The sequence below is a fragment of the Acipenser ruthenus genome, chromosome 2, assembly GCF_902713425.1.
Source record: "Acipenser ruthenus chromosome 2, fAciRut3.2 maternal haplotype, whole genome shotgun sequence".
Classification (NCBI taxonomy): domain Eukaryota; kingdom Metazoa; phylum Chordata; class Actinopteri; order Acipenseriformes; family Acipenseridae; genus Acipenser; species Acipenser ruthenus.
The window spans coordinates 78,709,140-78,724,324 of record NC_081190.1 but is presented as its reverse complement, the minus strand read 5'-3'; the positions used below and the strand labels follow the sequence as shown (position 1 = coordinate 78,724,324).

The window sequence follows — 15,185 nt, the reverse complement described above, 5'->3', positions numbered from 1 at the left end:
TTTTAATGAAAACAAATATTGTAGCTTACTTCACTAAAGTGAAAACTGGCTTCTGTTATTTTTAAATACCCCTGGTTCCGATTATACTACTGCTTAATAGCAGGAACAACATTTTATTTAGGGTTAGTGTTGAACTTAAACGCGTTCATGCCTGCCTGTACCCCTACCCCCACGCAGAAACATTACCCTGCTAACTTCCCCTATTCAAAGAAAATATAAAAACAATAATAACGGTCTGGTTCTCTCTTTCCTTTTTCAATGAATAGAATTTAATTAATAGAGAATACAAACAAACCAAGCTAAAAACTATCTAGCCTAAACAGAAATGTATGTATGTATTTATTTATTTATTTATTTTTTGCTATCTCCACAAACTGCTTGTTCTGTTGTATTCACAGCGCGAATAATGTTAGATATAGCTAGATATTACTACAGCGCGGACCATGGGTCAAACCACTGTTTGGGTAGGGTGCGTGCACGTTTTTTGTTGTTTTTTTTATCAATGTCGGCCTTCTGGATTCATCTGAATTCCTTTCCACTTCTTATTTCATTTTAAACCATTTAAATACCAAACCATAACAAAACACAGAATAATAGTGCATATACACAGAGGGAAAAAAGTGGACGGGCAAAATCCATGGTTAATTCATATTAAATAAATTAAATGTTCGAGTTGGAAATAAACCAAAATGTTATTGTTTAATCAAAGTATAAATCGACTGAGGACTTCTTCAGTAGACAAGTCAAGGAATGTTATATGTTGTCTGTATATTCTGCCTGCACGATATTTCCTCTTTTTATATATATATATATATATATATATATATATATTGTAAAAGGAACTCACCCACTCGGGTTCGTTGCCCCTTTAAGAACTTGACCCAGCAGACAGAAATTGAGTTTTCAGCGCTGACGCGCTATTTTTTTTAATGACACAAAATAAAACAAAACACAAAACAAACACCTAGCTCTTTACGAGCACTAACTGCACACGCAGGAACCTAACTACCACAGGACGGCTAAGCCGTTTCCCTGCCCAAAACTTAACCACACAGGTTTGCACTATACCTTTTTATCTCTGGACTGCCAGGAAGCAGAGCACTCCCTTCTGCCTCCTTCTCCTTAGCAGCCCCGAGCAGACTGCCTGCTCTCCTTTTAAACCCCGCACCTGGGCCTAATTTCCCAATAACGCCCAGGTGCGGATGATAATTAATAATAAAACAATTAAACAAAACAATAAGACAATTAACAAAACTGATTAACTGAAAAAGCAGAAACAATCAAACAAAAAGGTGCATTTCTCTCGCAGGGAGGTTTTAACCCCCTCCCTGCTGTCTCTCACAACCCTCTATCTCACAATATATATATATATATATATATATATATATATATATATATATATATATGTACTTAAGAATTGTTCAATGCACCTGGATTCAAGTCCAGGTTGAGATCAGTATTTGGCTCATGAGTCATTAGAGAAAGTGTCTTAATAATACAATGATGCAGTAATACCGTCTTTAAAAATGTTTCTATGACCACCATTTATCCTGCCATTTAAAATGAGAGTGAATTAAGAGGTGAGGATCAGTGAAGGTCATTAGAACCCATGACATGTAGCCACCGTTTTCCTTGTGAATGTAAGTGACAGATATTCCACATGTAAACAAATCGGTCCATTAACCAAATTTCATTTAAAATATATAAAAGAGATTGTCGGCTTTAACAAAAATGCAACTATTTCATACAGCAAGCGATGAAGGGATTACATTGTAGGGAGGGGTATTACCTGGAAATTAAAAACAAAAAAAAGTGTTTATTAAATATATTCAAGCTTAATCTATATTGCCAAGGTGGTGGCATTTTGAATACAGTGTATGCTAATCCGAAACATGGTAGTGTTGACTGACCTGTAATAAAGACAGTGCTATCCTAAGGAAATGCTGATAGTAGCTTTAGAAACCAAACTTTGATGTCGAAACGTTTACAGATGTTTCTATATTTATTAATAGGGATATAAGTAATGCATTATTAAATGCAGAAGTATCTCAAACATAGAAAAAAAAACACTAATCAAGGAATTTGTATTATGGTACAGATTGGGATCAGTACTAAACAAATCACCTGAACAGGGTCTTGTTCTTGTTAAGATGTTAATGAAAGAAGGTGGTATTTAAGGTTTTCCAAGAAATTTATTTGTATACGCTTTTTAGTTTAAAACTGTGATGTGTGTGTGTGTGTGTGTGCGTGCGTGCGTGTGTGCGTGCATGTGTGTGTGTGTGTGTGTGTGTTCTTTCCCCTTTATCTCCTACTAGGATGAAAACATGATCAACTTTATCAAAGGTGGGCTCAAAATCAGAACAAGTTACCAAATATACAAGTAAGCAACATTGCCTTTTCTTGTAATTTATCAATATGTAAATATCAATGTGGAAATTGCACTTGGAGAATAGCAATCAATTCTGTATTCACTAAGCTCTATACAACAAACATCGGAGACGGTTGAATAATAGTTTCAAAGGTTTTTACTCCAATGCGTAAATGACTGATTTATTTTAATGGCTGTATTTGTTAATTGTGTTTTAGTTAAATGCCATCTAATAAATGTTTGGAGTTCTGTGTAACATTTTTCTAATGGCTGCCAGGGAATGTCAGCAGCTTTTAAACATGACTCAGGATCTTACTGACAAGAATGAAACCTACTGCCAGTTTGAAGGGGGCGTGAAGTTAGGAATTGGAGCGTTCAATTTGGTATGTTTGGCATTGCTTTAAAGTTACATTGAAAACTGCATATGCTCTATAGCGGCTTTTTCACTGCTATTCTCATGAAATACTTTCAGGTCACTGTGACCCATGTTTCCATTGCAGTGACACCTAATAATCTGTGTATGGCCTTTTATGATATGCTGTCATTAATATTAATAAGGCCGGTGCACACTGGATTCATTGTAAAAAGATGTTGTCACTCGTAAATTCAGCACAAAGATGGCTGATTTTAAAAATCTGTTCAACAGCATGAAGGTCAGTTTAATGCATCACAATAAGACCTTTAGCAAGCCGCCTGGAGGGAGGGCAGTCTGTCTACCCACGGATTCCCAGAGGTTTAACTTCCCCTACTAACCTAGTTAGGGGGTTTTGTTTTTCCTCTTCTGAGTGCAAACGGACCACGTTGGCACCAAAACTAGCAGTTGGGCCAAATGGCCTTTTCTCGTTCTTGAATTTGTTATGTTCTTATTGGTCGTTGAAACAGATTGAAACACCATTATTTAGATTCCAAAAGTAATTCATTACTCTCGTACAACAGTTTCATACTTGATAGGCAAGGGACTATATAAGAAAAAATTGGTTTACATGGATATTTAATGTAAAATTGGGATGAAGAAACATACCCAGTGTGCAGTGCCTTTTAAAGTTATAAACATCACCTAGTGCATTCAGTTTAATCAGTTCATATTTCATTCTCAGTCATCATTTTGTAAACAACCATTTATAATGACAACTTCATGAGTGAAATAAATAATAGGTGAAAATAATTAAGATTTAGATTTTTTTTCCCAGCATTGTGTATATCCACGTCTACAAAGAGCTTTTATTAAGATATCTGATTGTTTGTTTTTTCCCTTTCATTTTCAGATGCTGTCCCTCCTACCTGCAAGAGTTCTAAGGCTTCTCGAATTTATTGGGTTTTCAGGCAATAGGGTACGACTAAATCATGAACATCGCTATGCTTTGAAATGTTTTGAAAGCCCAACTACCCATCAAAGTTGCTGGAATTTCTAATTTATATTGCAATTTTGTTCTCCATTTTGGTTAGTGAATATCCATGGCTACCAGCAGCTGGGCTTTTCAAAACAGTTCAAAGCACTTTCCAGGCTATACAAAAAATGGAAAACATTACCACATCAGATACTTTGTTACAAAGTGTATTTTCACAGCTCTTTTGTATGGATGCGCACGACACCCTGTAACCTTTTTCTCAATGTGTTTTATGTATAGTCAGCCACAAATGGAGTTAACGCATTTGGTTACAGTGATCATGAAATTACCCTATAGCAACAGTGCACAGTGAGGGGTATTTGATCCAAGATACTTGGTACAACCATACCCCTTAATTATTTAATTGAACCAATTACACCTCCATTCAGGTATTTGTCTGTTAATTATTTAATGGTATGAATTGATCAAATTTAAAACCTGATATAGAAAGGCCATCGGGATCGAGGGCACTCCTGCCCTATAATATGTGTGAAAATGTTTGTTGTACCCCGTTTGTTTTTGTTCCTCCCAGGATTTTGGGCTGTCCCAGTTACGAGAAGGGGCTTTTAGCCACAGCCTGAGAGCTATACTGTCTGTTCTGACCCTGCTGCTTTACCACACTTATGTTACTTTAATCCTTGGTAAGAAACCCCTGTCTTTCATTCGGTTCTATGACTTTGCATCTAGCGGGTTTCAAGAGAGTAAAGTTTGCGTCGCTACTGCTATGCCATTTGGAGGGTATGTAAACAAACTGGACGGCCAATAAGATATTAAAGTAGAACAGTTGGAATGTTGTAGAAAAAAAAAGAATAGGCAGTGGTCAGGACTGGTCCAGCAAGGCAAACAAACTAGTAGCAGTAGAACCAGATATCATATTTTAAAATGACAGTAGATGTTTTCAAATATCATTTGTTTCTTTTGATACTGTACATTTGAGACCTCTATAGTCAATTGAGTTGCATGACAGGTAAGATTTATTTTGTTGTTATCTGCAACTACTTTGAGGGACAGCATGGAACAACGTGATCTAACTAGCAGTGGCTGTCTATACCCCGGTCATTTAGATAAAATAAAGCTGCATAATGTGTTCCTAAGGTATTAAAAACCCAAATCTCAACATGCGTTTTGTGGGCACTATCAGTTGTGATTTATGAAACTTCTTTTTTTAGATCCTTCTGCTTTTCCATGAATGTTGCTGAATAGTTGCACACAACTTGCACAGCTTATATAGGTCAAGTGCATCAGATAACACATTGCATGACCACATACATTTGAATACATTGCAGGAGAGAGGATGATCTCATTTTGCTTGACTATTTCAGTCAGTGTATAGAAGGTAGTGAGCAATGTGCATCTTGTGAAAACGTTAGGAACTAAGTTAGAACTGAGTCAGCTTGACCTTTTTAGAACCGCATGACATCAGTGTATTAATTCTGTTGCCACGGTAGTTTTCTAATTTTCTGCAACCCCCTTTCTACATTAAATCTCCGTAGGTAGTGGTGAAGGAAACCTTGTAGAAGCCGAAGCCCTGTTGGAACCCTACCTCAAGAAATTCCCCAACGTACGTCATGTTGGACTTCATCATTTAATCTATAACTTCTGTGCCTGATTGCATTTTCAAATGTATAACTTATACCTATGTTTTCTCTTTAAAGGGGTCTATTATTTTATTTTATACAGCCAGGATAGCGGTACTTAAAGGAAACTTTGAGAAGGTATGTTTTTATTTAAGATAAAATCATCCCAACTACCACGAATCGTAGACAGACTTGCCTAAGGCAACATTAGGTTGTCCAAGATTACTGCTCATCAGGGTCTGTGAAACCAATTTAAAGGCTTCTTTAACTTGTGGATGCTTTATAAATTAACAACAAATTAAATTCCCACAGCTCCACTGTACAATACAAATGTAATAAACTGCCATGCAGACACTGCTTTTCAAGTTTAGATTGCCTCAATTAATTTGTCAATCACCAGAGGCATCCTGGCACAAGATGTATTCAAATTTTGCCTAAATGTGCTCAAACATATTGTAGGCCAAATATAAATGCCAGCCTTAGTATTAACATAGTAGTATGTGTACAGTTTAGGTAAAAAAAATTTATTTTATATTTACTATTTTTCATATACAATTAAATGCTCTACACATAGTCTTATACAAAAATACATGTTGCAATAATTAAAAAAAAATATTGATGGAAGTATGTCTTATGATGGTGACAAACATACACAACATATTTTTCTCTCATTCCAATCGAGTTCAGGATTTCTCTACATTCAGGATTTAATAGAAACTGGTATGTACAAGTTAATTAGTGGAATTCTCTCTTACAGACACACAAAGGACTATAAATGTCAATAAACAGGATTGTAAAGGCTGAAGAAATGCTTGTTTACCTTTGTTATGGCTAAGATAATTGCCTTGGCCGAGTTAGGCACCTGATGTGATAATATATAGCGTGGACTGTACATGTGTGTAGGTCAAGTTTAAGATAGCCCAGTGAATATGGGGTCATCTTATAATGTAAAAGACTGCTTTGCTGCTCTGCTCTCCCCCACACACAGGCTGAAGTGAAGTTTCAGGACTGCATTGCGTCCCAGCAGGAGTGGAAACAGATCCATCACCTCTGTTACTGGGAGATGATGTGGTGCCACACCTTCCAGCAGAATTGGCTAGAGGCTTACCGCTACGCAGACCTGCTCTGTAAGGAAAGCAAGTGGTCAAAGGTAAATGAACACAACCCAGTATGTCCAAACTAACCTTTTAGTGTTCCCTTTTTGAGCTTTTTTTGCAGCAGTTTATTTACAGATACCAGTAATTTTCAGCTATTATATTTACAGTTACAGATCAGATTATTCTACAGATTGCAATGGGTTTTCATACTTAATCTTCAATACAGCAATACACTAGTAAATCTAAAGAATTTTGGTTATGAAAGTAGACCAATATTTAGGCTATACATTCATGCAGTTCATTATTCTTCAATCATGCCTGCTCCAAGTAGTATGTGGTATGTGTCCTCACCTACTCAAGCACATCAAGTCCTTCAGCGTGTAGGTGCCGTCCTTCCCATTCAGATTCGCCACCATGGCGCAGCGTTTATTTTAAATTGCTAAAAACAGCTGCAGCGCCCATTCAAGGGCGGCAGTAATTAGTATTATGGTAAGTACTATGGTTTTCGAAAGGTGCAATTTCTGATTGTGTTTTTTTACAGTATTTGAGGGAGGCGTATATTGAAATTTATTTTTGCAGATACAACTTGATCAGGATGGGGACAACGTCCTACAACTTTAAACTGAAAGCTGTTGAGCTCGCAGATCTGATAAGTGAGGACACATACCAGTGTAGAAATAATAACAAGAGAGACATGTCAATTCAACACAGAGAAGGTCGGCTTATTTTCCCTTTATTTTCTTACAGCAGTTTCTAAGAGTCGCAGGGTTGAACTCTTTAATATATGGTGCATTTCTTTCTTCAACCAGCAAGACAACTAAACACTCCCGGTCTCCTGATCCAGGCAGAGCTTCGGAAGAGGAGTTGATCCCATGGCTATCCCCTAAACAGCAACGCCACAGCGAGAGCTACACTAGCTTTTGCTTGACACTCCAGAACACCTTACCCACCACTCTCCGAACTTCCTGTCTGGATCAGGATTCTGCAGCGTCTCTTATTAGCCAAAATACCATGCATACAACCAAAACAAATGCATTTAAGAAACTTAAATAATAATCATACAGCTCCTGCATTGCAACACTTGGTCATTACTTTTCTTGCTAATTCCTATATATATATATATATAATATATATATATATATATATATATATATATATATATATATATATATATATATATATATATATATATATATATATTAGTGCTGCAGTATTTACCCCTACACCAGTATCAGTACATAGTGCTGTGTACCTGTGCTATTCTTTTTTTTTCACAGTAAAATATTGATATGCTCCAGTGTGTGATTGTATTCTTTTAAATACATTTTATTCATGTTTATTCAATTAATTTTGTTTCTATTTGTAATGTTTTGCCATACTGTGTTTGGTATGCGTTTCTTTATTAAGTGCTGCATTTATTTGAGCTGGGGTAGGGAAAAAAATGTGCATGTTTCATTATTGAGAGCAGCGTTTATTCGAGGGTGGCAGTAATTCAAAGTAATACGGTAATATGCTTTGATCATAAATAACTGAGCCCTCTGCTGGGCTAATATAGGTATTGCTTTAGTTTGTCAGAACAGAAGTAAGCATGCCTGTCTTTTGTCTTTGCAGGCAATATATGTCTTTCAGAAAGCTGCCATTCTAAGCATGCTTCCAGATGAAGTTGTCAAACAGACTGGGGAGAATGTAACTGAGCTGTTTAAGTACGTAACTGATGAAGGCAACAATACTGTACGGTATTAGTGTTTGTGATCACAGTCAGAATTAGCAACTGATCTGTGTAAAGCTGTAAATGACACTGGTTATATCTGCACAAAAAAATATTAATATGTAATGGATGGAAATTAAGTGACGATAGACTCAGGACAGAGGGAAGGAGACACTTTTTCACATAGAGAATGTTGAGTTTATGGAATGGGTTACCTAATCATGTTGAGGCTATATCAATTGGATCCTTTAAGATAACATTTTGAGATCAATCGGCTACTAGGAACCGGATGAACATTGTCTTTTTTTTTTAAATCTTTTTATGTAATCATTCCTCATGGTACTTCATGGTGATGTACATTTGTGATATTGTACATTTTACACTACTTCTCTCCTAATTTGGCATTCACTGGATTTTTTGTGTTTTCTACTTTAGACAAGTTGAAGGGTTAAAGCAGAGAATTGCTGGTAAATCAATTCCCACGGAAAAGTTTGCTGTGCGAAAGTCCCGGCGCTATTCTGCTCCAAAACCTGTGAAACTGGTGGTGCCTGCTCTGGTATGAACAGATGTCATTTAATTTCTCTAGAAAATTAATTTATTCTTTGGATTTACCTTTTGATTTAAAATTGGCAAGTACATCTTAACTTTGTTATTTTAGGTTACTTTATCATTAACTTTCAAAATCTGGCTTCACAGACCCTGGATAGCGCCCATCTTGGACTACCTAATATTAGCTGTGTTACAGTAAGGTAGCCCAGTAAAGATTAAAGCTAATCAGGATCTGTGAAACTAGACAACAAGATACTTAATTACAGGAGACACATTTTTAAGCTAATGCCTGAAATGCAAATGAGAAATAAGTCTGAATGTCTCAGCCTAGTCCAAAATAAGCTTTTCTGTGATTGATTTTCTTTTATTTATTTTTTTTCAGGAAATGATGTACGTTTGGAATGGCTTTACAATTGTAGGCAAGAGGGCTGACCACACAGAGAGTCTTCTCATTACAATCGAACAAGCAGAAACTATATTGAACCAAGAAACCAGTAAGTATTGCAAATGAGGGACTGCACGCAAGGGCATGGACGTAATAACTTATGTTCTGGCACAATTCCAGTACAGGCCACATATTAAATTATTTCCTACCATACTGGCAGATTTTAAAAAATACATTTACATTTTAAATTGAAAAAGACTTCTGGTCAAAATGTTTGTCATTGAATTTTCTTTTCTTTTAGTATTTCATAAAAGGGGTCAATAGATCACTCCTGGAGATAAACACCAGCAGGATATCATATCTGGACTGATCCACTGCTGTGTGGTTTATTTAAAATAAGCCCTCCTTAAGTTGTTTTTTATGTAAATGCATTTGCAAATTACATTTAGAACCACAAATCTTTCATAGTTGTAAACCCTGATAATTTTATAAAGAGATCCTGCAGTAAGAAAGCCAGGGGTGCTGGGTCTGTATTTATGGCTGTGTGTGTGTGCATGTTTGTAAGCATTGGAATAACTTCTTATATGTGGTTAAAGACCCCTCAGAGTACCATCCCGATGACCAGTGCCTTGTCCAGATGTTGAAGGGACTTTGTCTGAAACATTTGGGTCGTCTTTTGCAAGCCGAACTCTGCTTCACTCAAGTCCACACGAGGTAACAGATGTTTACCGAGAAATGTTTACGTTGTTCATGTTAAAAAGGCTTTAGCGACAAAAAAAAAAAAAGCTATGTGTATTTATGATAGGGCCACTCAATGTAAAAATCAGTCCCTCAATAAGGTTTTGATGAAAGAAGTACTAAAGAAGTAACCCTCTAAGCAAGCCTGAGGTGAGTCTCAGCAAGACCAGTCTTTTTCAGTATCGACAGTTTAGTTATTTAATTAAGCACTGTTAAGTGTTTAATACTTCTGGATAAATGATTTTTCATTACAAATCCTAAAGAACCTGAACATCAGAAGGGGGGGTGTTACTGGAGCACATCATTATGCCCTTTGAGGGGTCATTTTTATTATGACCTCGTTACAGAAATCCACCTTTCTCAGGCTTGCTGAGTCCAGCAACTCATTATTACATTGAGTCATTTTTTATAACTTGTGCTGAGCCAAACATTCAAATTTCAGAATTGCTTAAAATATCTTCAGGGGCATATTTGTTTTCTATAACACATTTTTATAAATGACGGTATCAAAAGATATCCCAGGATATACGAACCAGCACTGGTACCACATATTGGTCCCACCTAGGATTACTGTGAAGGGGATCCATTTAAAGGAGTTTGCAACACAGATATGCAGGTTGTGCTGCCATTTTGTGGTCATATTGTGAATCTTTTTGTGTGTTTGTTTTTTGTCTCCTTTGTAGTGAGAAGAGGATAAAATATGATCATTATTTGGTGCCATTTAGTTTATATGAGCTGGGGCTCTTGTACAAGCAGCAAGGAGACTTTCAAAAAGCCAGCAGATTCATAGAAAATGCTAAGTAAGTATATTTTTCCTGGCTACCCTTCAACAGTACATTTTAAAACCTGACACACATTTGGTGCACTATTCTGTGTGGCTGCTCTTTATGAATTCCACAGCCCAACTTTAAGTTTGTGTTAAATCACTTTTCAACTGTGTTTTCTTCAGGTTCAGGTCAAGTCTATCATACATTGAGGGGGTTATTGGTAAAACGTAAGCCCCTTTCACACTGGCACTTCTACCCGTGTCCTGGGTCACAATCCCACGTAGTGTGAAACCACATACCAGGGTTGAACCCGGGTTGACCTGGGCCCCAGCGACCCACCCCAGGATGTGGGTCAACATGCTTTGACCCAGGTTGAGCGAGACAAAATGCATGACAGACATTCTTAAGCCGACTAATTAACAAACAGTTTCACTTCTGCAAGGAATGTTTTTGTTTATTCTGTTTAGCCATATTTTTGTTGCTTGAGATACACTATTAGCCACATTGCAGCAGGGATGAAGAAACATTTGCTCTAATCAACATTGGGACCGACGGTTCGATTCAGCCTTTTTAACATGAACAACGTAAACATTTCTCGGTAAACATCTGTTACCTCGTGTGGACTTGAGTGAAGCAGAGTTCAGCTTGCAAAAGACGACCCAAATGTTTCAGACAAAGTCCCTTCAACATCTGGACAAGGCACTGGTCATCGGGATGGTACTCTGAGGGGTCTTTAACCACATATAAGAAGTTATTCCAATGCTTACAAACATGCACACACACACAGCCATAAATACAGACCCAGCACCCCTGGCTTTCTTACTGCAGGATCTCTTTATAAAATTATCAGGGTTTACAACTATGAAAGATTTGTGGTTCTAAATGTAATTTGCAAATGCATTTACATAAAAAACAACTTAAGGAGGGCTTATTTTAAATAAACCACACAGCGGTGGATCAGTCCAGATATGATATCCTGCTGGTGTTTATCTCCAGGAGTGATCTATTGACCCCTTTTATGAAATACTAAAAGAAAAGAAAATTCAATGACAAACATTTTGACCAGAAGTCTTTTTCAATTTAAAATGTAAATGTATTTTTTTAAATCTGCCAGTATGGTAGGAAATAATTTAATTTGTGGCCTGTACTGGAATTGTGCCAGAGCATAAGTTATTACATCCATGCCCTTCACAGAAAGATTGCTTTGGGATCGAGCAGAATGTTCAATTTTGTCTTCTCAAAACATACAGTAGGAAACATGTTGCAGCACCTGAGCCAAAGCGGTGTGAAAGGTCTGCGTGCAGTCCCTCATTTGCAATACTTACTGGTTTCTTGGTTCAATATGGTTTCTGCTTGTTCGATTGTAATGAGAAGACTCTCTGTGTGGTCAGCCCTCTTGCCTACAATTGTAAAGCCATTCCAAACGTACATCATTTCCTGACAGAGGCAGAAGTGTTAAAGGGACTAGGAGCTCTTAAAATAAACAAATCCCCTGGGCCGGATGAGATCCTCCCAATAGTACTCAAAGAAATGAAATAAGTTATTTACAAACCGCTAACCAAGATCATGCAACAGTCTCTTGACACAGGGGTTGTACCAACAAACTGGAAAATAGCAAATGTAATACCAATCCACAAAAAGGGAGACAAAACCGAACCAGGTAACTACAGACCAATAAGCCTGACTTCTATTATATGTAAACTTATGGAAACTATAATAAGATCCAAAATGGAAAATTACTTATATGGTAACAATATCCTGGGAGACAGCCAGCATGGTTTTAGGAAAGGGAGATCATGTCTAACTAACCTACTTGACTTTTTTGAGGATGCAACATTGAAAATGGATAACTGCAAAGCATACGACATGGTTTATTTAGATTTCCAGAAAGCTTTTGACAAAGTCCCGCATAAAAGATTAATTCTCAAACTGAACGCAGTAGGGATTCAAGGAAATGCATGCACATGGATTAGGGAGTGGTTAACAGGTAGAAAACAGAAAGTACTGATTAGAGGAGAAACCTCGAAATGGAGTGAGGTAACCAGTGGTGTACCACAGGGATCAGTATTAGGTCCTCTGCTATTCCTAATCTACATTAATGATTTAGACTCTGATATAGTAAGCAAACTCGTTAAATTTGCAGACGACACAAAAATAGGAGGAGTGGCAGACACTGTTGAAGCAGCAAAGGTCATTCAAAATGATCTAGACAGCATTCAAAATTGGGCAGACACATGGCAAATGAAATTTAATAGAGAAAAGTGTAAAGTATTGCATGCGGGCAATAAAAATGTGCATTATAAATATCATATGGGAGATACTGAAATTGAAGAAGGGAACTATGAAAAAGACCTAGGAGTTTATGTTGACTCAGAAATGTCGTCATCTAGACAATGTGGGGAAGCTATAAAAAAGGCTAACAAGATGCTTGGATATATTGTGAGAAGTGTTGAATTTAAATCAAGGGAAGTAATGTTAAAACTCTACAATGCATTAGTAAGACCTCACCTAGAATATTGTGTTCAGTTCTGGTCACCTCGTTACAAAAAGGATATTGCTGCTCTAGAAAGAGTGCAAAGAAGAGCAACCAGAATTATCCCAGGTTTAAAAGGCATGTCGTATGCAGACAGGCTAAAAGAATTGAATCTATTCAGTCTTGAACAAAGAAGACTACACGGCGATCTGATTCAAACATTCAAAATCCTAAAAGGTATAGACAATGTCAACCCGGGGGACTTCTTTGACTTGAAAAAAGAAAAAAAGGAGATTAGATAAAGGGGCATTCAGAACAGAAAATAGGAGGCACTTTTTTACACAGAGAATTGTGAGGGTCTGGATCCAACTCCCCAGTAATGTTGTTGAAGCTGACACCCTGGGATCCTTCAAGAAGCTGCTTGATGAGATTCTGGGATCAATAAGCTACTAACAACCAAACGAGCAAGAGGCTGAATGGCCTCCTCTCGTTTGTAAACTTTCTTATGTTCTTATGTTCTTATGTTCTTAAGCTTGTCACCCAGGTCAACCCTGCTTTATCAAAAGCAGTGTGAAATCGCATGACACCGGGTCCAACCCAGGGTGAAGCATGCCAGTGTGAAAGGGGCTTTAGTAACAGGATTATCATTTCAGTATAAATCTTTTGTTTTGTATATTTAGTTGTTATAGTATTGCTTTTTTAAGTAATGGTGTTTAACTGAACAAAATGTGATGACATTGTTTTTTATTATTATTTTTAGTTCTTGTGAATTATTAGCAGACATTTTACTCAGACATTTTACTTGTTAGGCTTTAGAAATTACCCCCTAAGGCTAAACTAATTACTGTTTTGCTTTTTTTAAATTCTTATTTTAGACAAAACTACAAAGACTATTCAATGGAATCCAGGTTACACTTTCGTATCCACGCTGCTCTCAACAGCCTCAGAGGATCCCCAGCCTCCACACCTTGACAGGATTTTTCGGTCTGTTTTTAAACTGTCTGTAGCGGCAGGTTGTTCTTTCAGGGGTCCAAATAAGCTAAAAGATACAATGCAAGTGTCCCACAAAAGCATTTTATTAGCATAGTACAGAGAGCTGCTGATAGTAAATTTCAAAAAGCCTTTTAATCAATAAACAGCACTTGGTGTTTTAAGAAGCAGATATATCACAGAGTGTAGTTGCTGTTAAATCTATATCTTGATGTTGGTATTTTTAAAACGAACACTAGTACTGCTATAAAGAATTTTACTGGTCTGTACTTTAGTAATCAATCTTTGTAACTTTATTATTTATGTTTAATCAGTATATAAATATTTGTTCATGAATACCTCGCAGACCTATACTTGAAATACCAATATAAAGTATGTAATTTAATGTTTACTTGGGACACTGGATTTTGAAATGTTACTGACCCGTGAGTCCTAGGTACCAGTTTTGATTGTCTCTGCACTCTGTTCTAAACAAATCTCTGAATGTATTTTCCCTTTTCTAAGCTTTATGTTATTACAATCAAGCTTGTGTGTGTGCGCTGTGGTGAGTGTGTTAATGTCTTGTTTTATGGAAAATGGTCATGCTTTAATTTACGCACAAGACGCAATTCTTTGTGACGGAACACTGTTAGTGCAATAATTCAAAAAACATATACCGTTGTGTGTGTGTGTGTGTGTGTGTGTGTGTGTCTATTATTTATATTTAATTAATTTAAAATGAATTTATTTTTTTAAAAACATTTCTTTCATAAAATAGTTTGATTAAATTTCTTTGATTAAATAGTTCTTGTTCTGTAACTGATTAATTGTAATTCTGTGTTTTGTTTTTGTTGGTATGCTACAATGATCAGCCATTTTATATTGCATTATCATGGCCTTTTACTCACTTGCTCTAAAACACTGCAGTTGAGTTTCTAAACAGGGTAAATTTATAATGTGTGCTGTTTTTTTGTGTTAGACCAGGCATTCCTGTCATCAAAAACCCCTTTCCCTTATTGACGAATATACTGTATATGCTCTGTAGCATTGCTCCATTGACCTGGTCAGACAATGCGGTGGTTTGGCTAGACATTATTTCCATACTATATAACATCATGCTGACCTTTTAATAAAAACCCTTTGCTTGTTCAGCAGCATCTATTACA

The 15,185-nt window shown here is 36.7% G+C and overlaps 1 protein-coding gene across 3 annotated transcripts in view; it reads left to right on the top strand.

The window, feature by feature from the left end:
* Positions 1-15,185, top strand: part of LOC117409463 (tetratricopeptide repeat protein 39B-like) — a 62,524-nt gene extending 47,339 nt beyond the window's left edge. For all 3 annotated transcript variants that reach the window (XM_059001945.1, XM_059001937.1, XM_059001952.1), the window contains 13 exons: positions 2,316-2,380; positions 2,646-2,751; positions 3,634-3,699; positions 4,289-4,397; positions 5,250-5,317; positions 5,412-5,471; positions 6,322-6,483; positions 8,042-8,133; positions 8,574-8,694; positions 9,070-9,181; positions 9,669-9,786; positions 10,494-10,610; positions 13,926-15,185. In XM_059001945.1, coding sequence (XP_058857928.1) covers positions 2,316-2,380; positions 2,646-2,751; positions 3,634-3,699; positions 4,289-4,397; positions 5,250-5,317; positions 5,412-5,471; positions 6,322-6,483; positions 8,042-8,133; positions 8,574-8,694; positions 9,070-9,181; positions 9,669-9,786; positions 10,494-10,610; positions 13,926-14,022 — 1,293 coding nt within the window. In that variant the 3' untranslated portion in view covers positions 14,023-15,185. The remainder of the gene's footprint in view (positions 1-2,315; positions 2,381-2,645; positions 2,752-3,633; positions 3,700-4,288; positions 4,398-5,249; positions 5,318-5,411; positions 5,472-6,321; positions 6,484-8,041; positions 8,134-8,573; positions 8,695-9,069; positions 9,182-9,668; positions 9,787-10,493; positions 10,611-13,925) is intronic.